This window comes from Epinephelus lanceolatus, chromosome 4, assembly GCF_041903045.1.
Source record: "Epinephelus lanceolatus isolate andai-2023 chromosome 4, ASM4190304v1, whole genome shotgun sequence".
Classification (NCBI taxonomy): Eukaryota; Metazoa; Chordata; class Actinopteri; order Perciformes; family Serranidae; genus Epinephelus; species Epinephelus lanceolatus.
In genome coordinates, this window is record NC_135737.1 from 38,585,762 (window position 1) to 38,612,328 (window position 26,567).

Below are 26,567 nucleotides of genomic sequence, written 5' to 3' on the forward strand. Positions count from 1 at the left end.
ACAGGTCCGAACACACACATGCACAAACTGGACCTATACATGCACTAAGTGGAGAGATGTCAGAGTGGGCTGCCCATGACAGGCGCTCTGAGCAGTTGGGGGGTTCGGTGCCTTGCTCAGGGGCACCTCGGCAGTGCCCAGGAGGTGAACTGGCACCTCTCCAGCTACCAGTCCACGCGCCATATTTTGGTCCGGACGGGGACTTGAACAGGCAACCCTCCGCATGTTTACATTGCATGTTTTCTGTCTTTCTGGCATGGTAGCAGGTCATTAGCCTTTCCTGAAATTTAATTTAAGCTACTTTACTTTATATCAGTGTTTTCTTAGAGGAATACTTCACCCACAAATTTACCTTTTATATAGTTATGTCGTGTGGTGAATCTGTGAGGAAAACTTTGTTTTTCTCCCATGCCTCCACAGAAAATAACAATGATTGATTGGGGACTGCATTTAACAACAGCAAATTCATATCAAATCATCTGTTTACAATCTCACACACAACTTGTGCAGTATAATCCAATTTCTAAAGACAAGCTTTCTTTTGCTAACAACATAGTAGGCTATTTAAAATTGAACTGAATGTGAAATGTATCTAGGCCTATGCTTTCCACAAAGCCAGACTCCAATACTTAACTATTTTTTAGCTTTCTTGTGGGGCGATATAGATAGGAATTATCTGGAGCATGGGGACCCATTGTGTCTGGAGAGAGATTGTGTGAATGTGTGCTGTGAAGATGTCACAGGGTTCCATTCATATCCATTATACTGGAGTGGAAGCAGAATGATCACTGATAGATATCTCAGTACCTCAGAAAATAAACGTAAAACAGTCATGTCTGGATACCATCAGAGGCAATTACAGAAAATGCATTTTGTTGTGACTTTGATGAACCCTTGCTTTAAAGCTCCTAAAATTCTTGCTGATTGTAGCCTATATTCTGAATTTGATCACCTCCTTGGTTTGTTTTGTGCCTCCACCAGGATCCTCACACTATAAAATCCTTAATTTATCCATGTTCATGAAAACAGCAGTGACTCAGCTCTCTTTCTATATTGGATCTCCTCTCATGTGGCTTTAAGTTGCACAAAACAAGCCTTGTGGTCCTAATTCTAAAATCAAAGCATCCAGGCAAAAGACAGATGTATTTCACAGTATAACCATTTGGACATAACAACTAATGGCTTAAACTGTTTGTTAATTTTGTTTCTGTGTAATCCAAGTTGATGTAGGCTATCTCAGCATGAATGCTCTGCAAGCTGGGCCCTGTTATGGCCAGAGGGGGCAATTGAATTGCATGGGAGCTCTTTATTTGTAACCCAGAGATGTGTTCAGAACGTAACTTAAAACCCTTTATTTTACACCCAAAATTGTGCAATTTACCATCACTGAAATAAGTAAACATCTTCGAGCAAATACATTCACCATCAGTACATTCCTTTGCAAATTCCATACAAGAAAAAAGAAGAAACATAAACAACTATTTTAAAGTAGGTCAAAGATCATTTGTAGACTTGATCTTTGCTTCAGTTTGATCCTGTTATTTGCTACACGTGAACAGCTAAGCAGTAGATAGATTTTCTCTGTGAACTGTTCCCCACACCATAAAGATATGTAATACTGTTATTCACGTGTTTATTTTTTTCCTTATTTTAATTGCATTTACATCTTCAACACAGACATCTGAGTTGTTGCCTCTGTGGGTTCTCAGTAACAGTCGAGCCAGCCGTAGTTGAGCAGTACACGATTCACTCTCTTGTACTGCAGATAGTACTCAGTCTGTCTGGAGCCGTCTGAGAAATACAGATATCCTGTGGGGGGGGGGAGATTTAGTTCATATACAAATATTGGACTTAAAGGAGCAGTTCAGTTTAACCTACGATGACTTTCTGGTAATGAAAAAATGCAAAAGGCCCTTTGTAGAGCCTGTGTTTGGTTTGTCTGTTCTGGGCTACTGTAGAAACATTGTAGTGCAACATGGTGGACTCTGTGGAAGAGGACCTTCTCCCACTATAGATATAAAGGGCTCATTCTAAGCTAATGAAAATACAATGATTCTTAGTTTCAGGTGATTATAGGTTACTCTAATTAAAATATGATGCACATTATATTTCAGTTAGATTTCACAAAGCCTACACACTGCACCATTTGTAGCCTAACAGATTTTCTGGCTAATTAGGGGCAACAAAATAAGTTGTAAACACACATATTAGGAAGAGGAAGCTGTTTCCCCCTGCTTCAAAGCTTAATGCTAAGCTAACTTTCTAATATAAGAATACTGATTATGATAATCATTTTCAGTCATTCTAACCAAATGTGGGTCTTGACTTGTATGATATAGTTTAAATAAGAAAAACGAATGACATTTCTCACCATAATTCTCAAAAGCTGCATCTACTTTGGAGCCTATGCCCGGGAAATCCTGAGTGATGAATCGTGGGTATCCAGAGTCCATTCGGCTTCTGGACTCATCATAGCTGCATGAGAGATAAGAGAGACAATTTGGCTTTGTCAGTATGTAGCCACATCCGATAAATATCTCAGTGATCCGATTTTATATTTATTTTTATTTACTAAAGACCTACATGTCAAAGTAAAGACTCAGTCATGACCAACACTCACCTCCAATACTGGTTGTTGACAAAAATAAGGGTTTTTCCAGTAAATGCAACATAAACTGCTGCATCCACCTTACTGACAGAGGAGGGGAGGCCGAGACTAGTGATGGACTTTGGATAACCTGACATCATTCTCTTTGTGTAAGAGCTTATGCCCCAGTATTGACGACCTGCAGAGAAACAGTTGGAGGTTGTTATATCATGTATCTGTACAGCTTCACAGGAATCAGTGCACAGTATTCAAAGCTGAGAAAACCCTATTAACATTACCTTCAAAAAGATACACCGTGCGTTCCCTGGGGACTTCCAAGGCAGCGTCCACAATGTTGATTTGTGGCCATATTGTGCTCACTTTAGTTAAACGTATTCCCCTGGCATTCTTCCTCCAATAGTATCTAGTAAAGGTTGTAAATTGAAAAGTAAAAAGATGCACTGATGTGTTACCCCACATAAACAAGAAATTCATCTCATAATCATCATCACCCATTTTTGAAGAAGTACAGGTCTCTCCTAATGGAGGTAGCAGCGTCAAACACCAGATCGCGGCTGCACTGCTCATCTCTGGGGTTGGGCAAAGGATCTGGTTTATCTGTTGGGTCCTCTGGATCAGGATCCGGGGTAGGAGTTGGTGCTGCTGTGGGCACTGGTGTACGGCTGCCTGAGAGATGAATCAGCAAAATCTGTGACCTTCAGGCATCATAAAGCAAATGACTATCTACATAGATAACAAGAAGATGTACTTTTAGGGAACTTTCATTTATGCTTGTGCCTTGAGCTTATGTTTAAAATCAGTCTGACTGTCAAGGATATAAAGCACAATGAATAATAAATGCATCCAGTTGCAGAAAATTGCAAACTGCAGCACAATTCATTCATAGGTCAGTTGTTTACTGGTTGAATAGAAGAAGTCATGTAGCTCAGCTAGAGCCAAAGGTCTAAACCTCAGCATAGCTTTCAATTTGAAATCTGCAAACTGACCATTCTAACAGAAGATTGTCTCAACTTAATGTAATTTTAATGTCAGTCAGTCAGAGGTGGGTAGAGTAGCCAAATATTGTACTCAAGTAAGAGTACCGATATTTTAGAACAATATTACTCAAGTAAAAGTAAAAAGTAGTCATCCAAATAATTACTTGAGTAAGAGTAAAAGAGTATTTGGTGAAAAAACTACTCAAGTACTGAGTAACTGTTGAGTAACGTCTGATTTATTTGTAAAATAAGAACATGAATGTAATCAATCAATCAAAAATAATAATCTGCAAATTCATGTATTTTAAACGATACCCCTTTAACTAAAACAAAATAAATTAAATCTTTACAAACATAACATAAATCAGGGCACAAGAAACACAAATATATTCTTATATATACTGTACATATACAGTACAGGCCAAAAGTTTGGACACACCTTCTCATTCAATGTGTTTTCTTTATTTTCATGACTATTTACATTGTAGATTCTCACTGAAGGCATCAAAACTATGAATGAACACATGTGGAGTTATGTACTTAACAAAAAAAGGTGAAATAACTGAAAACATGTTTTATATTCTAGTTTCTTCAAAATAGCCACCCTTTGCTCTGATTACTGCTTTGCACACTCTTGGCATTCTCTCCATGAGCTTCAAGAGGTAGTCACCTGAAATGGTTTCCACTTCACAGGTGTGCCTTATCAGGGTTAATTAGTGGAATTTCTTGCTTTATCAATGGGGTTGGGACCATCAGTTGTGTTGTGCAGAAGTCAGGTTAATACACAGCCGACAGCCCTATTGGACAATTGTTAAAATTCATATTATGGCAAGAACCAATCAGCTAACTAAAGAAAAACGAGTGGCCATCATTACTTTAAGAAATGAAGGTCAGTCAGTCCGGAAAATTGCAAAAACTTTAAATGTGTCCCCAAGTGGAGTCGCAAAAACCATCAAGCGCTACAACCAAACTGGCACACATGAGGACCGACCCAGGAAAGGAAGACCAAGAGTCACCTCTGCTTCTGAGGATAAGTTCATCCGAGTCACCAGCCTCAGAAATCGCAAGTTAACAGCAGCTCAGATCAGAGACCAGATGAATGCCACACAGAGTTCTAGCAGCAGACCCATCTCTAGAACAACTGTTAAGAGGAGACTGCGCCAATCAGGCCTTCATGGTCAAATAGCTGCTAGGAAACCACTGCTAAGGAGAGGCAACAAGCAGAAGAGATTTGTTTGGGCCAAGAAACACAAGGAATGGACATTAGACCAGTGGAAATCTGTGCTTTGGTCTGATGAGTCCAAATTTGAGATCTTTGGTTCCAACCGCCGTGTCTTTGTGAGACGCAGAAAAGGTGAACGGATGGATTCCACATGCCTGGTTCCCACTGTGAAGCATGGAGGAGGAGGTGTGATGGTGTGGGGGTGTTTTGCTGGTGACACTGTTAGGGATTTATTCAAAATTGAAGGCACACTGAACCAGCATGGCTACCACAGCATCCTGCAGCGACATGCCATCCCATCCGGTTTGCGTTTAGTTGGACGATCATTTATTTTTCAACAGGACAATGACCCCAAACGCACCTCCAGGCTGTGTAAGGGCTATTTGACCAAGAAGGAGAGTGATGGAGTGCTGCGGCAGATGACCTGGCCTCCACAGTCACCGGACCTGAACCCAATCCAGATGGTTTGGGGTGAGCTGGACCGCGGAGTGAAGGCAAAGGGGCCAACAAGTACTAAACACCTCTGGGAACTCCTTCAAGACTGTTGGAAAACCATTTCAGGTGACTACCTCTTGAAGCTCATGGAGAGAATGCCAAGAGTGTGCAAAGCAGTAATCAGAGCAAAGGGTGGCTATTTTGAAGAAACTAGAATATAAAACATGTTTTCAGTTATTTCACCTTTTTTTGTTAAGTACATAACTCCACAGTACAGGCCAAAAGTTTGGACACACCTTCTCATTCAATGCGTTTTCTTTATTTTCATGACTATTTACATTGTAGATTCTCACTGAAGGCATCAAAACTATGAATGAACACATGTGGAGTTATGTACTTAACAAAAAAAGGTGAAATAACTGAAAACATGTTTTATATTCTAGTTTCTTCAAAATAGCCACCCTTTGCTCTGATTACTGCTTTGCACACTCTTGGCATTCTCTCCATAAGCTTCAAGAGGTAGTCACCTGAAATGGTTTTCCAACAGTCTTGAAGGAGTTCCCAGAGGTGTTTAGCACTTGTTGGCCCCTTTGCCTTCACTCTGCGGTCCAGCTCACCCCAAACCATCTGGATTGGGTTCAGGTCCGGTGACTGTGGAGGCCAGGTCATCTGCCGCAGCACTCCATCACTCTCCTTCTTGGTCAAATAGCCCTTACACAGCCTGGAGGTGTGTTTGGGGTCATTGTCCTGTTGAAAAATAAATGATCGTCCAACTAAACGCAAACCGGATGGGATGGCATGTCGCTGCAGGATGCTGTGGTAGCCATGCTGGTTCAGTGTGCCTTCAATTTTGAATAAATCCCCAACAGTGTCACCAGCAAAACACCCCCACACCATCACACCTCCTCCTCCATGCTTCACAGTGGGAACCAGGCATGTGGAATCCATCCGTTCACCTTTTCTGCGTCTCACAAAGACACGGCGGTTGGAACCAAAGATCTCAAATTTGGACTCATCAGACCAAAGCACAGATTTCCACTGGTCTAATGTCCATTCCTTGTGTTTCTTGGCCCAAACAAATCTCTTCTGCTTGTTGCCTCTCCTTAGCAGTGGTTTCCTAGCAGCTATTTGACCATGAAGGCCTGATTGGCGCAGTCTCCTCTTAACAGTTGTTCTAGAGATGGGTCTGCTGCTAGAACTCTGTGTGGCATTCATCTGGTCTCTGATCTGAGCTGCTGTTAACTTGCCATTTCTGAGGCTGGTGACTCGGATGAACTTAACCTCAGAAGCAGAGGTGACTCTTGGTCTTCCTTTCCTGGGTCGGTCCTCATGTGTGCCAGTTTGGTTGTAGCGCTTGATGGTTTTTGCGACTCCACTTGGGGACACATTTAAAGTTTTTGCAATTTTCCGGACTGACTGACCTTCATTTCTTAAAGTAATGATGGCCACTCGTTTTTCTTTAGTTAGCTGATTGGTTCTTGCCATAATATGAATTTTAACAGTTGTCCAATAGGGCTGTCGGCTGTGTATTAACCTGACTTCTGCACAACACAACTGATGGTCCCAACCCCATTGATAAAGCAAGAAATTCCACTAATTATCCCTGATAAGGCACACCTGTGAAGTGGAAACCATTTCAGGTGACTACCTCTTGAAGCTCATGGAGAGAATGCCAAGAGTGTGCAAAGCAGTAATCAGAGCAAAGGGTGGCTATTTTGAAGAAACTAGAATATAAAACATGTTTTCAGTTATTTCACCTTTTTTTGTTAAGCACATAACTCCACATGTGTTCATTCATAGTTTTGATGCCTTCAGTGAGAATCTACAATGTAAATAGTCATGAAAATAAAGAAAACGCATTGAATGAGAAGGTGTGTCCAAACTTTTGGCCTGTACTGTATATATGTAATTATGTACTCAGAGGTGGGTAGAGTAGCCAAATATTGTACTCAAGTAAGAGTACTGTTGCTTTAAAACAATATAACTCAAGTAAAAGTAAAATGTATTTTGCATTAAAACCACTCTGAAAAGTACAATTTATCCAAAAAGTTACTCAAGTAAATGTAACTGAGTAAATGTAACTAGTTACTACCCACCTCTGCAATCAGTATATTGATTCTGATGTTTTTGCTCACCGTAAAGGGCTTGTACCCCACGCCTGTCATCATCTGGCAGCTTGTATCCGTTTGTGTTGACATATTGATAAGTAGGGTACATCAGTGCGCGTCTGTCCCTGGAGTGATCCAGGCCCAGTGCATGGCCAAACTCGTGGGCCGCCACCAGCAGCAGATTCACACCTCAACAAAACAAATTACAGAGAAGCAAGTCAGACATCATTTACCTGATATACAGTGCTGATTCATATTTAATGGTGTGCTTATTTTTAAGGACATATAAATCGAATTGTTGGGAAAATCCTGCTGAACATACAGGTTTTATTTTTTCCCCCACACCAAACAGTTAACTTTTTGGATATACAGAGAACTGCACAGATTACACTTCCTCCCAGGTGGATGTGGCAGCTTCAGTTTTACTAAAATGCAGAGAGCATTTACTTCTCTGGGTAAGAGTCCAGGTTTCATCATCATCAAAGTGTGTGTCCCCTCCCTGCCCCTGTCCAGGAGAGTTAGCATGAGCCAAGACTCCGCCACGCCCATCAAAAGGGTAAAAGTCCCCATGAGCTGCAACAGGACAAAGAAGATAATTAAATATATTTGCATGTTAAGAAAAGATTCTCATAAAGATCAGCTGGCTGTTTAAGACCCTCTTGTTCAATTCAGACTCACATCCGCCCTTAAAGAGGATCATGATGTCCGCGGTACCACTGGAGACCTGTTTAAAGTTCAGAGGGGTGACATCGCTGTAGAGCTGGAAGGCCTGGCCAATGGCTGTATCCACCTGACTCTGGGTCAGATCTGGAGTGTAGTTAGTGATCCTGTTAAAGTCATGTTATACAAGTATTAATTAATACTAAAAAAAATACTAATAATAATCTCCACCTACAGTATGTAACTTCTTGTTACCTGTATGTAATCAGGGTTTTGCGCCATCTGGGTTTCCCATGAAAATGTCCATATCGGCTGATGTCTGACACACCACACCTGGGTGCCTTCATCACCTCCACAGTCTCGTTATTCAACACACCAGTTACCTGATTGTCAGGTGATCATGTGAGGTAGCAAAATCAAAGAGAGTTTTAAAGTGAGGTTTGTCATATATTTTTTATTTAAAAAAAATTAAGACATTTACACCGTAAATCGATGCAGAACTGGCACAAATTGGTGCATCAAAATTCACAAAAATGCTGGAAATGATGTGTTTGAAGCTTATCTTTTTTAATGGACTCAACACTGAAGTTATTAGAAGTCACAGTTGCTTTGGTTGCAATAAGGCAAACCTAAATCAAACCTTTCATTCATTATAATTACCTCCAGGCCAAAGAAAGCCTGCATGGCCTGTAGATCCAGGTTGAAGGAGCTCTTAGCAAGTCTTCGCACTGAAGAGTTTGTCACGCCAACATCTCCATAGAAGTTGGACAGGTATGCCTGATTCCAGGAGAAGGAAGACAGTTTTATTGCAACTGATTCATGTTTTAATTTCACCTGACTATGGCAGCGCTTATTTCCTGTCAACACCATCTAAATCTGAAGACTGTTTGCAACCTGCCTCACCTCTGACATTTTTAAATGCAAGAAGTTTCCCTGTAATCACCTGGTTAGTCCAGAAAGTTCCTAGTTGCTAATATTCATGCATAATATAAACTGCAGTACCTCCGCCAGGTCTTGCTCCTCTGGTGAAACTGTCGGAGCGATGGTAGGTGCTGCATGACACAGGGCTAAACAGCCCAGCAGCACGATCCAAAAACCAGCAAGAGACATCTTGTGAAAATGTCTTCTTCTCTCCATCCACTGTGCTCTTATAAAGGCAGTCCTGAGACGTGTTTGGTTCTGATATAGGCTGAGTAATCGTGCACAGTCACCCTTTGTGCATTCCAGTTGATATTAAAACAAACCCCTGTATCTGAGGGGGTAGAGAGTAAATAGTGGCCCCTCTGATAACACAGTGGGAGGAGATGATATGATCAGTGTAACTTCACTTATGAAACATCTGTGAAGCAGTTTAAAGGAATACTTCTGCCCCACTCACCCTGTGCTACCTTGAATTCTTGAAGAAACCCTAGGTTTTCTAGCATGCTTCCACGATGAACGAAGGATCCAAAAACGGGGACAATTCTTGATCAATTGAAGTAAAAAACAAACAACAGCAAAACTATATCAAAACATCTGTTTGCAAACTCTCACACAACTCGTGCAGCTAAATCCAAGTCTCATTTATCCAGTCGTATGATCAGTACTTCCCAAACATGCATTTTTGCTAAAACCACCCTATGCACAACTCGTCCACGCCTGAGAGTGTTTGTGGGGAAGTGTTTTAAATAGTACGGTTTTAGCGAAAATGTGTGTGTTTGGAAAGTACTTATATCTGTTATGCTCTGTTGGAACCTTAGTGTTTTCTTTTATTGATATGCTTCATACACCTCTTCCAACGTTTCATCCCACAGTTTTCATTTACCTTCTGATGTGTTATTTGTCACATGTGCAAAGTGCAGTGAACTAGGTAAGAGCATTGAGTAAATATACTGCAGACACATGCGTTTCATCATCCCAAATCAAACACTGCACTACAAATAAAAATCCCAAATGAATAAGACTGATTTGTGTCACTTATCCACTATAAATTTTGGTGTCACTCTAACATTAACAAACACACACTCTGTCAAGAAAAAAAAACATTGCCAACATTTTGTTTTTGTCAGTGTTCTCTTGTACTCTCTGATAACCTCTGATGTACAGTGACCACAGTCCAGTTTGGCGGGTAAACATGTGTGCAGTCAACTTAGGTCACATGACATTTTTTCAAGTCCACTGACTGAGGCTGGAACTACCTCTTACTGCCATCTGGGGACGCCAGTGTTGCTTAAGTTGCCTTCCACAGAAGTCATCAACAGAGGCACTGAGTGTTGTAGCTGACTGAGAGGACAGAGGCTGCTTATTTTTACCTACCTGTCTATTTATTTTTATGTCTAATAAAATAAAAAAAATAGGACTCTGGAGCAGTGGTGGAAGGGGGTTTTATCTAAGTATTGTACTTGCTGTAATACAATTCTGAGGTACTTTATACTTGTACTTCATCTTGACAGAAATATTGTACATTATATTCCACTAGGTCTACATTTATTTGCTGTAGCTACTGTTGTATATCATATCATATCTTGTATATCATCATCTGCATTATGAGTTCTTTAACTTTAATTCTTATAATACATGTTGTTATAATGCACCTTAAAAAATACTGGATCAAGTCACTAACCCAGGTTCAGGGTATTGGCTTTCTGTTGGGTTTTTTTCTGATGCAGAAGGAATAATGAACCAAATATTAGTACTGTATGACATTTTTGACCCCATAGGTGGCTAGTTTGTTTTAGAACCGGGTCAAATAACAAGGGTTTTTGGCATGATTGGTGACCCAGTGGTTTTTGTACTCATGGATACAGGGTAAACTTAACCCAGTACTGGGTCAGTGCCAGATTTACCCAGTACTGCATACCATGGTTGACGCAAATATGGGTTAAAATAGACCCATAGTTTTTCCCTGTGTACCTGTTCATGTACTTTTATGTAAGGTGAATTTTGAATGCAAGACTTTTACTTGTATTTCTGGTTTTACTGAATCTTCCACCACTGCCATGAAGAGCAAACAATGTGGTGCACAATGCATCTGACATTTAGGAACAAAAAATACATTTTATTGAGTTCAGTATAATAAGACACATCCTGTTTTTACATATTCAGATTGTAGTCAAAGCTACGTTAATACCAACATTTTTTTTAGTAGTATTCTGTTTTAAATGCATTTTTTTCAGGACAAACATTCTGAAAAAAGTCCACAATATTTGAAAAAGTGACACTTTGCACTTGATATTCACATTACATGTCCTCAGCGCTGTACATCCTTACACATAAGAAGCATTAATACCACTGTATCAAAAGGGACAACCAAGATCTAAACCGTATAACAATTCAGTCAGATAAATAATGTTACGTACGCATCATCTCAGCTTAACAACTACAACCTATCTAGTTCTTCTCAGCTATATAAAGGATGAATTCTCAGTAACCACTATATCGACTGTATCAACATCCTAGCCAAGAATTTGCTGAAATGATCTTCACCATCCGGTTCTGTCTGAAGTCGTACTGGTAGGATTTTGTCCCACCGAAGAGGAAGATGCTTCCTGTCAACAGAATGTCATACAAAGAGTGTGTTATCTCCTCGTGGTGTTTCAAGACAAATGAGGTGAAATGTAAACGACAAAGTTTGGCTGTAAACACAAGGCTTCTACTTGGGTAACATGTTGTTCTAAAACTGGGGCAAATGGAGTTTTCCGTATAAAAGTGTGCCCAGTGCGGTGAACCCCACCCGTCTACCACCTAAACACGGTAAAAACATGAAATTACAACTTCTATTTCGGTTATGTCCTATTTGTATCCTGCCGTTTACGTCCACGTTATACAAAGTTCATGACCATAAAGTGTGACAGTTTTTCTCGTTTTGTTTACCATCTAACTTAAAGGCAGCATCGACCTTTCTTGGGATTCCGGGCCAGTCTGTTTGGATGAGTCTGGGGAAGCCAGGGTCCATCCTTCTCCTGCGCTCGTCATACCTGAGGTTGGATCATTCAGTAGATTAATTTTTAGTGCCCTTTTCAGTGTGGGAATGTCAGTACGTTCAAGTATAATGTTGTTCACCCTCTTCAATAATATCAATAATTGCATAACTCAGTAAATATTGTGCTTTCTGATTACAATTTCAGCTGTTCAGCTACAGTGTAAACTTCCTTTAGTCAAATGGCTAGTATGTCAGCAGTCATACAAACTGATCTGATGCCTTTGAATGTGCATTTTGGTTCAATGTAGACTCTGATAATGTATTCATCAGCTCATTTTAACGGGTAAGTTTTGACTTTTCAAGAAATATACAATCAAAATGGAAAAAAATGTGAAGCAAATTAACATTTGAAAAAATTACCTGTAATAAAACTCCCCTACGAAGAAGACTGTTTTCCCATATTCACTGACATGCACGGCAGCGTCAACCTGCCTGACGCTGGAGGAGAAGCCGTACTCATGGATGGAGCCAGCATGACTTTTCGTCTTAAGCTGTTGAACCACCCAGTACTTATGACCTGGAAAAACACAGCCGTGTCACTGCATTTTGGGACACTATGAAAAACAGCAACATACCACAAGCACTGCCAAACTCAATGAGCCTCTTGCATGAACTGCAACACTTAAGTTGCACAAGGCTGTAATTTGGGTGCGACTTTGTGTTTCCCCCCACCAACTGGAAATCCAGCCATGTCATGCTGACAAGGCTTAAGTGATGCTTTGCAGACTGCCCATTACTCTACCAGTGAATATGTACGCCACGCCTTTGGCAGGGATGTCATAAGCGGCGTCCACGTGAGAACTGATGCTCGGTAAATATGTGCTGCTGTGGCTCTCTCGTAGGCGATTCCAATAAGTTGTCCATGTTGTTCTCATCCACATGTACCTTATGTTGAAACAAATGAGCAGTCGTAGCTGCAGCTCAAACACACTGAAGCTCTTGTGCAATCATAATATGAAGAATATTTTACATTTACCTGTTTTTAAAGAAAACAATCTCATTTCCAATCAGAACTGCTGCATCGAAAGAGAAGTTGGGGTCACACTTTTTGGGGGCTGCTGTTTCCACTTTTATTGTAGATTTTCCTAAGACACATTATAACAGAATGCATTAAATATGACATTGCTCATTATGATGCACTACCCCCTGATCATTTCCAGTTTCTTAATTTGCTTCTTACCATACAGTGTTTGGATCCCAAGCACATCATCTTTGGACAGGGAGTACTGGGTACTGCTCTGAGACCTGTAATTGGGGTACATGATAGCAGAGGGGTCTCTTGAGTGACTCAGACCCAGCGAGTGGCCGAGCTCATGAGCTGCAACACTGAACAGGCTGTAACCTGAAATACAGCAACAGATAAGCCTTATAAGTCGCACTGAAAACTGTCTGTGGGTTTGAAACTTTCAGGGGTTTTTTTGCAATTCTGGCTACACCCCAATGATGATGTCACAGCAGGACTGGAGTCTGTCGCTGGTGCTTAATGTTTCAACTCAGAGTTATATTATTATATAATTCATTCATTCATCCATTTTCCATAGCTGCTTATCCTGTTGGGGGCCACGGGTGGGCTGGGGCCTATCCCAGCTGACATTGGGTGAGAGGCGGGGTACAGCCTGGACAGGTCACCAGACTATCACAGGGCTGACACATACAGACAGACCATTCACACTCTCATTCTGCAATTTAGAGTCACCAATTAACCTGCATGTCTTTGCACTGTGGTACCCAGAGAAAACCCAGGCTGACACAGGAAGAACATGCAAACTTCGCACAGGAGGGCTCCCCCATCACAGAGTTTCGAATCCCGACCCTGGATTTGAACCTGGAGTTGTCTTGCTGTGAGGCAACAATGCCAACCCCAGTTTTTAGGTATAATCCTAATATATAATGTTACTAAAACTGTAAAATAAATAGTATAAAGTATAATGATTCCCTCTAAAATGTAGTGGAGCAGAGATATAAAGTAGCATAAAGAGGATATTGTCAAATAAACCTCTTAGTACCTTAACATATATTAGCTATTCTCCTACTTTGCAAGAAAATATTGATTTACCTGAACAACAAGCCTAAAGGACAACGATTGCACTCTTGACAATCTGCAAAAGGTTTCCTATTCCAGGATAATCTTTACTGTTTCATTCTGACAAACCTTTCCACCCCGTCGTCCATGTTTCATCCTCATCAAAGTGCACATCTCCTCCCATCCCCTCTCCTGGTTGAAAGGCATGAGCCAGCACACCCCCGGGTCCATCAAAGGGGAAGAAATCTCCATGAGCTGCAACAGAAAAGACAAGCATCTTCACACTCTGAATCAGATGGGACTTCAAAATCTAGTATGCTGTTTTTGTATGTTTCTTTTTCTTTCTAGGCATTCTTGACCATAATTGGGAACTCTGTTTTCAGTTTATCTTGAACAACTCTTCAGAAGTGGTTGGCAGATTTACTTCTGCGGGCAAAGGAGAAGAGTATATCAGCTTTGCCATGGTTGTCTTTGATGAACCTCAGTGGTGCTGCATCACTCCACATCTTCAGGGCTGAACGAAAGGACTTTTCCACATCCTCTCTTTTCATGTCCGGAGTGTATTTGGCAATCCTGCATATCATAGATGGACACACAGACGTCAGAGTGTGGGACCACCAAACTCCACAGCTGCAGCTACAGTAACATGTTCACTAAAATAAAACATTCCATCCAGAAAATTATATTATAAATACAATGTCTTACATGTATGTGATGGTGTGGTTCTTCCATTTAGGCTTTTCAGGGTAAAAACTGAAGCTTTCCACATCTGGAACGCCACACCTGGGCTCCTTCATCACATCCAGGGTGTGACGGTCCAGACGACCTGTTTCTCTCAGACCAAAGAAGTTTTGCATTTCTCTGATCTTCTCCTCCATGGCCGACGTGGACCTGATCCTTCTCTCTGACATTTTGCCTCTGCTTCTGGGGTTCAGGTTGTAAAATCTCCTGAGGTAGCCCTGTTGATGAAAGACATTTGGGTCTGGAGGTTTAGGTATAGGTTATCATGACGAGATGTGTAAAATGTATCTGCAGATGGTGTTCTGTGTTTTTCCCTGGTATGTTACAGTATTCAAATATGATGTAGTCTATAAGGCATAAAGAATCAAAGTCCAGGCACTCAGGTCGGTTTGGAAAAATTAAAAAGCCTTTATTTAATGGGCAAGAGTCATTAAAAACACCAACGCGTGTTGGCTTGCGCCTTCCTCAGGGTGTAGTCTATATTTGATGAAGTTAAAGCTGATTTTTTTTGTCCTTTTACTCTAAATTAAAACAATTTAAGTGTTGCCATTAAAGAATTTTTGTTTGTTTGTTTGTCAGGATTATCTCATATTGATTCTACTTATTAAATGTACGCTGCATCGTTTGCATAGAGCGAGATAAGGAGCGAAGAAGTTGGATCAGGATTTTGAGAGACACTGCAATTTAAAACCAAAGAGATGATTTTTATTTTTATTTCACTATTCTCTGTCCATCACTAATCCATAATTTAAAAGGCACCAAATGTGTTCTGGTTCCATGTGGGTAAAACTACAATGGGCAAACTCATTGACAGTCAGTTACCTCTTTGTGACTTTCAGAAAGTAGCAGTGGACTTGGGTTGGGAACCGGAGGCTCACCAGCTCTGGTCTCTGTCTGGACCAAATATGGAGTGTGGACTGGTGGCTGGAGAAGTGCCAGTTCACTGCTGAGGTGCCCTTGAGTAAGGCACTGAACCCCCAACTGCTAAGGTGCCTGTCCATGGGCAGCCCCCTCAGTCTGATATCTCTGCATTTAACATGTGTATAGTCCTGTTTGTGCATGTGTGTGTATTCGGGCCTGTGTGTATATGACAACAAATCAATTCAGTATATGAAAAAACTGAATTTCCCCTCAGGGATCTATAAAGTATATCTAAGATGGGGGCCAGAATCGCATCTTAATAAACTTTGGTTTCTTATTTTGCATGTGTTGTTTCTAATTATCTGATATGCACAGACTGATAGTAGAACAGTTCATATTTTGAGTCTCACAACAATCCTGTTTTGATTTTAGGTGATTCCTTGTTTTTTAAATAAGCTGATTCTCTTCTTCTTGAAAAGTCATACTACACAAGCTTTAATTTCAAGAAGTGCATTGGTTGTAAGGAACAAAACATTACCTGGGAAAAAAACACACCCAAGTTTTTTTTTTTGTTTTTATTTTTTTAAAAAACACACAGAGACCTCCATTTACTTTTGATTATTGGTAGGGCAGAGATTTTATCAGGGTGGCCATGGCTCTCCAGCGGCCACCCATTAGTGCCGCCACTGCAAAGTAGTTTGGCTTTTCTTTTTTAAAATAACGTCTATATTTTCAAAGTAAGCGCTTGTAAAGTGAAAAACATATTTCTTCATTTGGTTTAGATAAAAGAAATGCATAAATATAGATGGATATTTGTAATAGGGTTTAACTATCTGCATTATGTTGCAGCTATAAAACAAATCAAATAAGTGCAATTTTTTAAATAAATGCAACTAAGTAACAAAGCATTGCCTGGTTACAGTTTGAAATAGTTCTTCCTATCATGTTTCTGTACAGCAAAGGTCACATTCTTATTCATGGAAGTTAATGTGTGCAACGCCACCATTAGGATATCTGTGTCTAATATAACCTTTAAAGATAGCCATCCACCCACAAACCTCAGCCAGCTCCACATCCTCAGGCTTCGGCAACAGATCCTGATCAATGGGTAGAGTCCACAAGACTTCCACTAACATCAGAGAGCCCAAAACTGGTATCCACAGCAACAGCAACTCCATGACTTAAATGCATATTTCCACCAGGCTTTACTTTTTATATGGGAGTGTTGTCAGGGTTGTTGGGCAATCACAGCTGGGTCTACCTGCCCCAGTTTTCTGGAGGTTTTGTGGTTAAAACCTCCCAATGAAATGTCTGTATAACACGTCTGGGCTTTCTGTCTGTAATGGGGAAAGACGTGTGTGCAGTGTGTTTTGTAGTGTAGAAACCAGAAGCTGAAAGTGTTGTTTGTGAATTCTGTATATTGTAGTCAGTCAAGTCAAAACCTGCAGCCATTACACTCATCTGCCCTCATATCTGTGTATCAGTCTTGATCATAAAAGCTGATGCAAGGAGAATTTGACTGTGAGACACACACAAAAACACACACATACATATATTATAAGGTTTAAACAGTCATTCTTTTATTTCGACAAAATGTGACTGATAAATAAATCTCCACTCAAAAGTGAGGAATTACAGTGTTTTTGCTTTTCATCGTTTAATTTAATCAATGTATTCAGGTAATTTCCTTGCTGCGTGTTTATGGATTTACAGTATTTCAACATCCAAGCCAGGAATTTGCTTTCTCAACTTCAACAACTTGTTTTTGGGTGTAGTCGTATTTGTGGACTTGTGGTCCAATGAAGAAGTAGATGAAACCTGAGAAGAAAAATGAAATGTTAAAGGAGCAAACAAAGTGATTCACATATTTAGCCTTTATCGTGCTGTGTTGTCTGGAATGTTTTTGCCGTTTGGTGCTGTTGGTGATGATTATGATGAGCATCTGAACTTGAATATCCACTTTTGCTCACAAATGTACATCTTTAAGTGGTAAAGTGGGTAAATCATACAGTTTAAATCATAGAGGGGAACCATATGCTCAGTAAAAACACCTCTACACTGAGCTGATATGTGCTACTTATAACAGTGCAACTTGCCCCCTCAAGCTACAGACAGAAGTATACCACCTCCAAACTTTACACTGTTGAATGTGTATTATGTATTTTTTTTCTTGTGGAACATTTTTACATTTGAGTAAGATTTAAATGAACGAGCAACATTAACACTGTCTCACCCTCTTTATAAAAAGCTGCATTTATCGTTGTGTTGACTCCAGGAAAGTCCTCACTGATGTACTTTGGGTAACCAAAATCCATAACCCTTCGGTTTTCATTGTAACTGCGAAGAGACACGATATAAACAAATTGAGAAGGCACGACTCATGATCATCAAAGACAAAACATTCGTTCCTGGCTGTTACTGTTACGGTCATGTCATCAAAGTCCAAATTGAGCCCTCTGTTCTCTGTGTGAGGTCTGAATGACAAACAAAATCTGCAGGTCAGATCTGAGTCAACTTTTTTAATGTGCAAGTCCCTACCTACCGGTGCTTTGTGATTTGCCTCGGTTATGCCACCACATTTTCATTTAATATGATGTAATAAAGGCGCTTAGGGTAAAAAAAAGTACTGTGTCATTTAATTTAATTCAGTCTGTAGTACACACATACATGGATTTGTTTTGATGCTTTTGCTAATGCCTGTCTTTATAGAGGAAAAATTACGTTTTACAGTGCCAGACATGAGTATTCTCATTCCTGCAGTGCACGGCTTAAATTGGTTAAAGTCCCCGTCCAGTACTTAAACTAGTACTTTGTTTAACATGGTTTTCCCACATAAAAAGATACTCTGAAAGGGAGCTGGAGCAGATCTACTCTCTCTCCCTCATTCACAAATTCTGGATCTGGCTTACGCCCCACACACCAACACTGCGTGTAGCAACTTCCGGCTTTCCCCAGCTCTGACACAGTGCTACAGGGGCTAAACTGGTGAAAGAGCTTTGAGCATCAAGGTGGCCAGCGTTAGCATTAGAGGAAACATTGGCGTGAATTAGCCATTGTTATGTGCAGCAGCCTGTTCCCTCTCTCTCTCTCTGTCAGCCTGGTCTCCCTCCTCCCTCTGCCTGCTGCGCACCTGAGTGCAATCAGGTGCGATATGTACTCAGGTAGAGAGAGGAGGAGGTGATAAGAGGGACAGGGAGTGTAGAGACAGGAGAGGCATGGCACGTGGCACACCGACAGCCGATCAGGTAGGGAGGAATCTTTTTCTTCCTCCCTTGTTTTTCCTCTCCCCAAACTGGTTCTTTTCCCTCATGCTCTTTTAGGTGCTGGGGTTTTGTTGTTTTAGTTTGTTGTGTTAGTTTGGGCTGGAGATTGCAGGTAGTCACGTTATTCGTCTCTTTTGTTTCTTTGGGTTTAATTAGTTTAGGGGGAGACGCTGGGAGCGACGGCCCACTGCGTGGTTGGCCCAGCGTCTTGCCTCCTTTTGTTCCTTTTGGCCGAGGTCTCAGTCCCTTTTTGTTTTCCTTTAGTTTGTTTGTGCTCTTGCTTAATGTTTTGGGGTATACAGTAAAGCTGGTGGGTAAACTGTTACCTTTGGTGTGGCGTCCTCTTTTTATATGTTGCAGCCTCCTGCCCCTATTGAGCCGGGTTTTGTTACTGTTTGTATGGAGGACGTAACAGCCATAAATGTTTCAGCCTCAACCCAGACTCAGAACCTCAGATTTTAGGGAAGTGCACAGACATCACCCCTCTCCATAGAGGGAATGTGAAAACACCTATCTAGTGACAAACTTTGCACAGATACTAATCATAATACTCAAGGTTAAACATTTTAGGGTACAGAAATATGAGAAACACTTATTTTGGTAGAGGGGGACTTAAAATGAACTTAAAACAATCATAGGGATGGTCCTTTAAATGAGTGCAATAGTTGTCATGGTCATTTGTTGTCTTACCTCCAGTAAATATCATGCATAAAAAAGAGGGTGCGTCCTGTTTTCACTACATGCACTGCTGCATCAACATCCTGCACCCAGGCTGGAAATCCAAAGTGTGTGAGTGCTCGGGGCTTTCCCTTCACAAGAGAGCCTTTCACTGTCCAGAACATGGATTCTATCAAAACAAAGTGGGGGAAAAAAATCTATGTTTTGATATTCATGTATATCAGAGGGCTTTCACTAATTTGGTGATTGTCAGAATCATAATATCTTTGAATCTGTTACACTGAATGTTTGTGTGTGTAGAGTTCTGGGGTGATTATTGGTTGATTGTGTATAGAAACTAGGGTTAGATTTAATCATAAGAAAACCTACTGTATGTTGCACTTTATTTGAAACACTGAATTATTAAAGATGACTAAACGTACCATGAATGAGGTAAGCAGTGGATCTGCGAGGCACCCAGAAGGCAGCGTCGATGCTGGTTTCAATTTTGGGCATAAAGTTGGTGATGGGACCTTCTTTGATGTCATATTGCTCGTTGTGTTTAATCCAGAGATACCTTGTGGGAGAACATGTTGGTTAGGTCAAAACATTCATGATTATGACATAAACAATCACATATTCATCTACTTGGAACAAAGCAAAACCTTATAAATGTATTGCTACTTTTACATGACAAGAAGAAGATGGTATTCAGTTTGTATTAAGTGGTAAAATAATAACTTTTACATATTAAACCATCAGATCTGAAGAACATGAGACTCACTCATTTACAGATACAAAAAAATGACCTTTGACCTCTTTGCTTTTCCGAAGAGTAAATATATCTTCTTATGAATAAAAGATGTGAATTAAAGAAAGAAAGAAAAATCATCAACTTGCTTTTCTCTGAAAAAGAAGGTGGCATCCCCGACAGTGGACACGGCGTCAAAGGTCAGGTCTTTGGCGCATTTGTTCTCCATGAGTTGAGGGAACAGCGATCCCGACAGCCAGGCGCTATTCTGAGAGCTCCAGCCGTGCCTTGGAAAGTAATTCGGACGACCTCTAACTGGACCTAATCAGAACACACTCAAAGGTCAGATTCTACTTCAATACAACTATTACTGCAATGTTACTGTTTTCAAGTGCAATACATTCATAATACAAAATAAATAAAAATTGTTTACTGTAAAGTGCGTTGATATTTGCTATATCCTCGTTGGATAATAAGTTGGCTGAGTGAGAGGATTTGTACGTCGGGTACATCAGAGACTGTTGGTTTCTGGAGTGCTTCAGGCCCAAAGCGTGGCCAAATTCATGTGCAGCGACAACAAACAGATTAAAACCTGCAACAGCACAACAAATACATCCAAATGAATGATATTGTCTAATAAATTCCTTCAGTATCATCATTGAGTGCCAGTGTAATTCATTTCAGCACCTGTCTGTCCTGCTGTCCAGTGCTCATCGTCATCAAAGTGTGTGTCCCCTCCAACGCCCAGCCCTGGACCAAAGGCATGAGCCAGTGTGCCTCTGGGTCCGTCGAATGGGTACAAGTCACCATGTTCTTTATGATATAATCCGGGCCAAACATGAAATCGAAACCACAGAGAACACAATTTTCTTTCATGCCAAAAGAAAATTACAGGCTTCTGTTCACATCGTCTAAATGAGTCTGTGAAGTTCAGCAGCCACAGCATGATGATGCTGTGCTGGTTAGCAATTAGATTACAACCGAAGATCCCTGTGTGTACAGTATATCCAAGGGATTGTGTTTTATACAACACATGATTTATCGCTGAAAGGCGTATTTCTGTAAGCATGAGTTAACATGTTGAATGCACTTCAAAATATCGTCTCTACTTGTCCTATGTGAAGCAAAAAGACAAACCCACCGTGGGTCACAAACTCCACCATGATGTCAGCGTTGCGGGTGTGCGACCTGACAAACGTCAGACTGCTGGCTCTGGCCCAAACACTGAAAGCTGACTCAATCAGCGAGTCGACAGTGTTGCGAGGCAAATCTCTGGTGTACCTGCCAATGCTGTAACACAAATGAGTACATGGCATGTTGCTGATGAACACAAGGATCAAGACACAGTATCCCTTGAACATAAGTCTCATAAATTGGTCGTAAATTCTTCAGACTTTTTGAGGAATAAGAGCTACCCAAAGTCCACAGATGACATAACATGTACTATAGGTTACACGGCTTTCGACAATAGCTGCTTATCTTAGCTTCTCTTTAATTATGGATGTATTCTGTATGAAAACCAGCTGGCGTGACTCTAACAGAACGAGCACAAGAATGGATGAGGATGTTCCAGACAGTGTTACATAAGTTCAGGCATGTATGGCGAACTTGGCACACTAACAAGCCCATAATAGCTCCCAAAGGCAGGAGTCCCAAACCCAAAAATCTTTTAGCCATGATGATTTGTGACAGCTGCCGTAAAATGTTTCCCACGTATTGGCGGTGTTTGCGCTTTAGGGACAACCATACTGTTATATTTTTGGCAAGTTCAGTCTAGGTCAAACATGCAAATGTTTCACTACAGATGTATCTTTTAGACAGTAATTCTACTGGACTTTACAAGTAAAAAGAGTGATAGCATGTTGACCATTAAACATCATTAAAGACCACATAGATACCTGTAGGTGATGACATTCTTGTTCCATCGTGTCCCCTGGATGTGGCTGTAATCCTCCACATCTGGAACGCCACACCGAGGGCTCCTCATTAACTCCAGCGTGTCTGAGTCCAGCACGCCTGTTGCATTGAGCCCAAAGAATATCTGCATGTCTTTCACCTTGGAAGTGAAGGAGGGCCCGCTCCGCTTCATGCGCCCCATGGTTTCTTTTTCCAGGTTGTAGTACTGCTGGAGGTATTCCTGTGAGTAGATTCGAGGTCCAAATCAGACATCATGTTGCACTGAAGAGCCAGGCATATTAACTTGTCCCGTGCAACTCAATTAATGCAAAAGTAGAAAGTTGTATTCCCTTTGTGGATCCTTTTGTTTTGCAGCATGCATTCTAGTAGATTACACATTTTTGTCATACTTTGTAGCATCCTGCACATTGCTTTCATTCACAACATCTATTTAAAGATATAAATCCACACCCTTGGGTGACTGGATTTACAGCATCAGCTGTAAATCACACTATCTTACAACTTAAATCCTTCACAACAATAAATTGAATTAAGACTTTGCAAGCAAGATTAGTGAGCATTTCCCATGCAGATCGCCTTTCCCAACATTTCCTTCCATAGAAAAACAAGAGTACAATTATGAAAGCAAATTAAGGAGAGAATAAAATGAGGATACTGAAGGATGCATGCAGTATAACAGCTACGAGGACTCCGAGGGCAGAGCAGTTACTTACCTCCGCCCCCCACCCACACAAAAACAGAAGAAATAAATACATAATCTCAGTATCCCACACACAGCTGTGAATGGATCCTCACAATTTCCCAATAGAAATACCTCCAAATTGGCATGTTTCTGGCATTGTACAAGAGATTAAGTCACATGCAGTTCAATCTCAAACTTTTGTAATGCAGCTCATGCAATTATGCACTTACTGTGGCCAGCTTCAGGTCAATCTGTGGTTCTGTGGAAGGAGTGCTCTCTGTCTCCGGCATAAATGTGGGTGCCGTAAAACACGGACCGGGCATGAGTAAGACCAAGAGACAGCAGGAAAGTAGCATGACATGCATTTCACAGACTTACACTACTACATGAATTGTAGTGGCCTAGTTTAAGCACATGAAGATGGAAGTTCTGGTTAATGAGAAAGCCTTTTAAATGGTTATTGTGACTCATGCCACTTGCAAATCCAAGGGAAGCCTCACGATGGAATTGGGAGGGGTTTGCAGAGAGCCAAGGACAGTGAAACGAGAAAAGAAAGAAATGACAGTTGAACAGTTTTGGTCATGTGACATTTTTGCTCCAATGATGATCTGATCTCATCTGGCTTCAATTTCAAGATCTTCAATCCAATGCAAATTTAGGAAAGATTGTGTTTCCATAATGATCAAAGCAATGTAAATAAGATTAAGATACAAAATTTACACAGGGATTTTAAGAATGTGCAGTGTCCTGACTCACTGATAATCCCAAACAAATGGTGAAACTGCAACATGAGGCAACACACAGCACAGTCAATGATTCTTTCTGCAATCATGTTCTTATAATTGTAACTGTAAGTATGTTATGCATAAACATGTTGATATTTCCACCATCAACAGCTCTGATATTGAGTAAATTATTTCCTCTGCAGGGAACCTCAGCTAAACTCCCTGCAGACTGATGCAACACAATGGACTGGGTGGCAGCGCTCAATCCCACGCATTCTGCAAGCTCTCTCGAAATAACCCTGTCAAAGCCTATTCTTGACCCGTTTTAGCAGCAAGTGCATGTAAGACCTTCCAATCAGAGAGTTCGCGGAGAGGGAGCCTAAATTGCAGGGGTGGATTTAAGGCCTTCGAAAAAGAAAAATGGCCGCCAGCCAGGCCGCCTGACTGGCAAGGGTGGTGCCGAGTGGTACATTCAGGCTACAATTACGGTTGATTGGTCATTGTGGAGCTTTATGCGACCGACAGCATTCCTCTGCGGGGCAACAGGAGCTGAGTTTTCCATAATACGCCGCGCTCTTTCGCAGAAGGACTTGAAAAATTTGTGTCACTCTGGTTTTATGGTCTGAGTACAGACGGGGTAATGAAGTCATTTTAAGGAGGAGTGATGATTGAAAGTGTAGCTTGGAGCTGCAAGGTTACAAGCTGGGAGAGACCGCAGTGGTAATGAAACCAGTGGAAACATCTCTGTTTTGCCCCAACACTTTCTCACAGACTTGGTGCCAGAGATGGTTCATTTCAGAACAAATAGCTGAGATGAGTAATATTTGTCTTGGAAAGCGACTTCTTTTCTGTCTGTAATTATAAGTAATACTTTATGCAGTGCTTCAAGACACCATTTATCATCAAAGTACAAAAAGTACTGAAGGGGTGACTGAGAGTCAGATTCACATGACAGATGAATGCATTAATAATGCAAACACCAATGAATAATATTCAACATCAGCATCATAAACTGAAAATGTATTCTTTCATGTCTCCTTGTCCCTCAAAACCACGCCAAACTGTGAACACGCTCCAGATTTTTCTTCCCTGCTTCAGATTTCTGTGGTCTTTTAAAACGTATCACTCCAATATTTATTTTGCAAGCATGCAAATGTAGTTGTTTTAAAATGGTATATCCACCATGAGATATAGGCACTCGAACAAACAATGAATTAAACTAAACTGAAACAAATGCTGGTGTCTTTAAAGCCTCTGTGCCTCTGTGTAGCATTTGAAAATATCTGACTTTGGCTCCCCCTAGTGGCAGTATCAAGAAACGTCACATCCAAACTGAGATGAACTGGTGAAAGCAATATTTACAGGTCCACTGTGGGATTTGGGAGGATATATTGGCAGAAATTGAATATAATAAAATAAGTATGTTTTCTTTGGTGTATAATCACCTGAAAATAAGAATCATACTGTTTTTGTTAGCTGTTTATATCCAAACAGGGAGCAGGTCCCCATTTACAGAGATCGCAATGTTGCACCACCATGTTTCTACAGTAGACCAGAACGGACAAACATCAGAAGCATCAGAAAAACACCCATTTATTTAACTTGAAATTGCTTAAGTGTTTGCTTTATTCATATTCAGTGTATTGACTTTTTCACCAGGTCTGTTCGTTTTGGAGATGAGGAAACCTCTGCAGATAATTTGGCTTTCGGTGAAAACTAAGCCTACGGAAACATCTGGATTTTAAGCTATCAAAGAAAAAAGGTAAGCACGCATTGGCAGGTGCTGGGCGAGCTGCCTGTCGCCAGTGGCCTCAGAAAAATACTGATTTCTAATGTGAAACTGCTTCATTCATTGTTTTCACTGGTTTAAATCATAGCAACGATTTGTTTTAGAGAGGAGGAGACACACATTCTGATTTTGCCAAGTGGTTGTAGTCCTGAGCCCTGGGACAACAACTGCCTCACTCAATCAACATTTGTGATGTCATCAAAGAGCGACCTGCTGCCAGTAGGTTCGTTCGAGATGAGCCAGTCCTGTGCAGATTCGATTACCGACGATCGGCGCACAATGCATGCCGGTTAGTTTTGTGTCCGACTTCATCCCGACTTCATAGATTTTTTTTATTTTTTTTTTATTTTTATTTTTTTAATGAAAATAGAAAAGTCTTACATTCACAAAAAATGACAATACATTTCATGGAAGAACAGAAAGCCAATGTAAATAAACATTAACAATCAAACAAGAAGAAAATAAAGAGAGAAAGAAAGAAGAGAGAGAGAGAGAAATAAATAAATAAATAAATGAATAAGTGAATAAATAAATAAATAAATAGTAACTGTGAAAATAATACCAACATAATAACAGCTAATTACCTACCAATATTAAACTTTTCACAAATGTTCTTTGTTTTTATGGCTTTCTTATTTCCTAGTGGGGTGAGGGACTGTAAATATAATTCAAAACACTTGTAGAAAACAGTGAAAATGGGTTTATCTCCAGCAAATTTAGCTCTGTGGATGTGGAACTTTGCATAAAGTAGTACCAGGTTAATAACAAAAGCCTTATCCAGGTCTTCTGTAGTATCAGAATGAAAGCCAAAGATAACATGTTCAAAATGCAGATAGAAGTTCATATACAACTTGTCAGAGATACATTTTGCTATATCTTTCCATAACCTTTTTGTGTAGTTACAATGCCAGAATATGTGGTTAACTGTTTTGGGTTGTACCGAGCAAAAGGAACAATTGACATCAATATCATTCTTAAATTTCTGCATGAAATGCTTTACTGGGTAAATTTTATGTAATATTTTATAAGACACTTCTTTGACTTTGTTAGTGATCATATATTTGTGTGGTAACAACCAAACCTTGGTCCAAGGTATATTGATGTTAAATTTAGCCCAGTAGGTGGTGATATAAGGTTTCGTTGAGATTTCATTCATAAAAAGTTCCCGAATGGCTCTATTGTTGCTT

The 26,567-nt window shown here is 40.5% G+C and overlaps 3 protein-coding genes across 3 annotated transcripts; all 3 read right to left on the reverse strand.

Moving 5' to 3' along the window:
• Positions 1 to 1,337: 1,337 nt before the first annotated feature.
• Positions 1,338 to 9,296, reverse strand: mmp30 (matrix metallopeptidase 30). The gene is made up of 11 exons (XM_033630574.2): positions 9,013 to 9,296; positions 8,671 to 8,787; positions 8,266 to 8,393; positions 8,029 to 8,177; positions 7,798 to 7,923; positions 7,378 to 7,539; positions 3,100 to 3,274; positions 2,887 to 3,011; positions 2,621 to 2,786; positions 2,372 to 2,475; positions 1,338 to 1,809 (listed from the first exon to the last, which is right to left on the reverse strand). Exons 1-11 carry the CDS (start codon positions 9,145 to 9,147, stop codon positions 1,706 to 1,708), a joined length of 1,491 nt encoding a protein of 496 aa, XP_033486465.1. The 5' UTR covers positions 9,148 to 9,296; the 3' UTR covers positions 1,338 to 1,705.
• A 2,041-nt stretch (positions 9,297 to 11,337) lies between these two features.
• mmp20a (matrix metallopeptidase 20a (enamelysin)) lies at positions 11,338 to 16,774 on the reverse strand. Its single transcript, XM_078167246.1, has 11 exons — positions 16,655 to 16,774; positions 14,700 to 14,953; positions 14,419 to 14,567; positions 14,132 to 14,249; positions 13,797 to 13,810; positions 13,152 to 13,313; positions 12,948 to 13,056; positions 12,714 to 12,856; positions 12,332 to 12,488; positions 11,863 to 11,966; positions 11,338 to 11,537 (listed from the first exon to the last, which is right to left on the reverse strand). The coding sequence occupies exons 1-11, from the start codon at positions 16,772 to 16,774 to the stop codon at positions 11,437 to 11,439; spliced, it is 1,431 nt and encodes a 476-aa protein (XP_078023372.1). The 3' UTR covers positions 11,338 to 11,436.
• A 383-nt stretch (positions 16,775 to 17,157) lies between these two features.
• On the reverse strand, positions 17,158 to 23,382 carry mmp20b (matrix metallopeptidase 20b (enamelysin)). Its single transcript, XM_033632215.2, has 10 exons — positions 23,097 to 23,382; positions 22,166 to 22,404; positions 21,409 to 21,557; positions 20,955 to 21,080; positions 20,701 to 20,859; positions 20,417 to 20,588; positions 19,960 to 20,093; positions 19,550 to 19,706; positions 17,830 to 17,933; positions 17,158 to 17,414 (listed from the first exon to the last, which is right to left on the reverse strand). The coding sequence occupies exons 1-10, from the start codon at positions 23,229 to 23,231 to the stop codon at positions 17,314 to 17,316; spliced, it is 1,476 nt and encodes a 491-aa protein (XP_033488106.2). The 5' UTR covers positions 23,232 to 23,382; the 3' UTR covers positions 17,158 to 17,313.
• Between the last annotated feature and the right edge of the window lie 3,185 nt (positions 23,383 to 26,567).

Excerpts from the sequence above, each read along its gene's own strand:
- mmp30 (XM_033630574.2), bottom strand. The coding sequence starts at position 9,147 with ATGGAGAGAAGAAGACATTTTCACAAGATGTCTCTTGCTGGTTTTTGG. Across the intron at positions 8,788-9,012 it reads AGGAGCAAGACCTGGCGGAG|GCATACCTGTCCAACTTCTA; the intron begins GTACTGCAGTTT and ends TCCTGGAATCAG. Across the intron at positions 8,394-8,670 it reads AGGCTTTCTTTGGCCTGGAG|GTAACTGGTGTGTTGAATAA; the intron begins GTAATTATAATG and ends CCTGACAATCAG.
- mmp20a (XM_078167246.1), bottom strand. The coding sequence starts at position 16,774 with ATGGAGTTGCTGTTGCTGTGGATACCAGTTTTGGGCTCTCTGATGTTA. Across the intron at positions 12,489-12,713 it reads CGTGGCGTACATATTCACTG|GTCATAAGTACTGGGTGGTT; the intron begins GTAGAGTAATGG and ends GTGTTTTTCCAG. Across the intron at positions 11,967-12,331 it reads GTAGGGGAGTTTTATTACAG|GTATGACGAGCGCAGGAGAA; the intron begins GTAATTTTTTCA and ends ATCCAACCTCAG.
- mmp20b (XM_033632215.2), bottom strand. The coding sequence starts at position 23,231 with ATGCATGTCATGCTACTTTCCTGCTGTCTCTTGGTCTTACTCATGCCC. Across the intron at positions 20,589-20,700 it reads AAATATCAACGCACTTTACA|GTCCAGTTAGAGGTCGTCCG; the intron begins GTAAACAATTTT and ends TGTTCTGATTAG. Across the intron at positions 19,707-19,959 it reads CACTGCTTACCTCATTCATG|AATCCATGTTCTGGACAGTG; the intron begins GTACGTTTAGTC and ends TTGTTTTGATAG.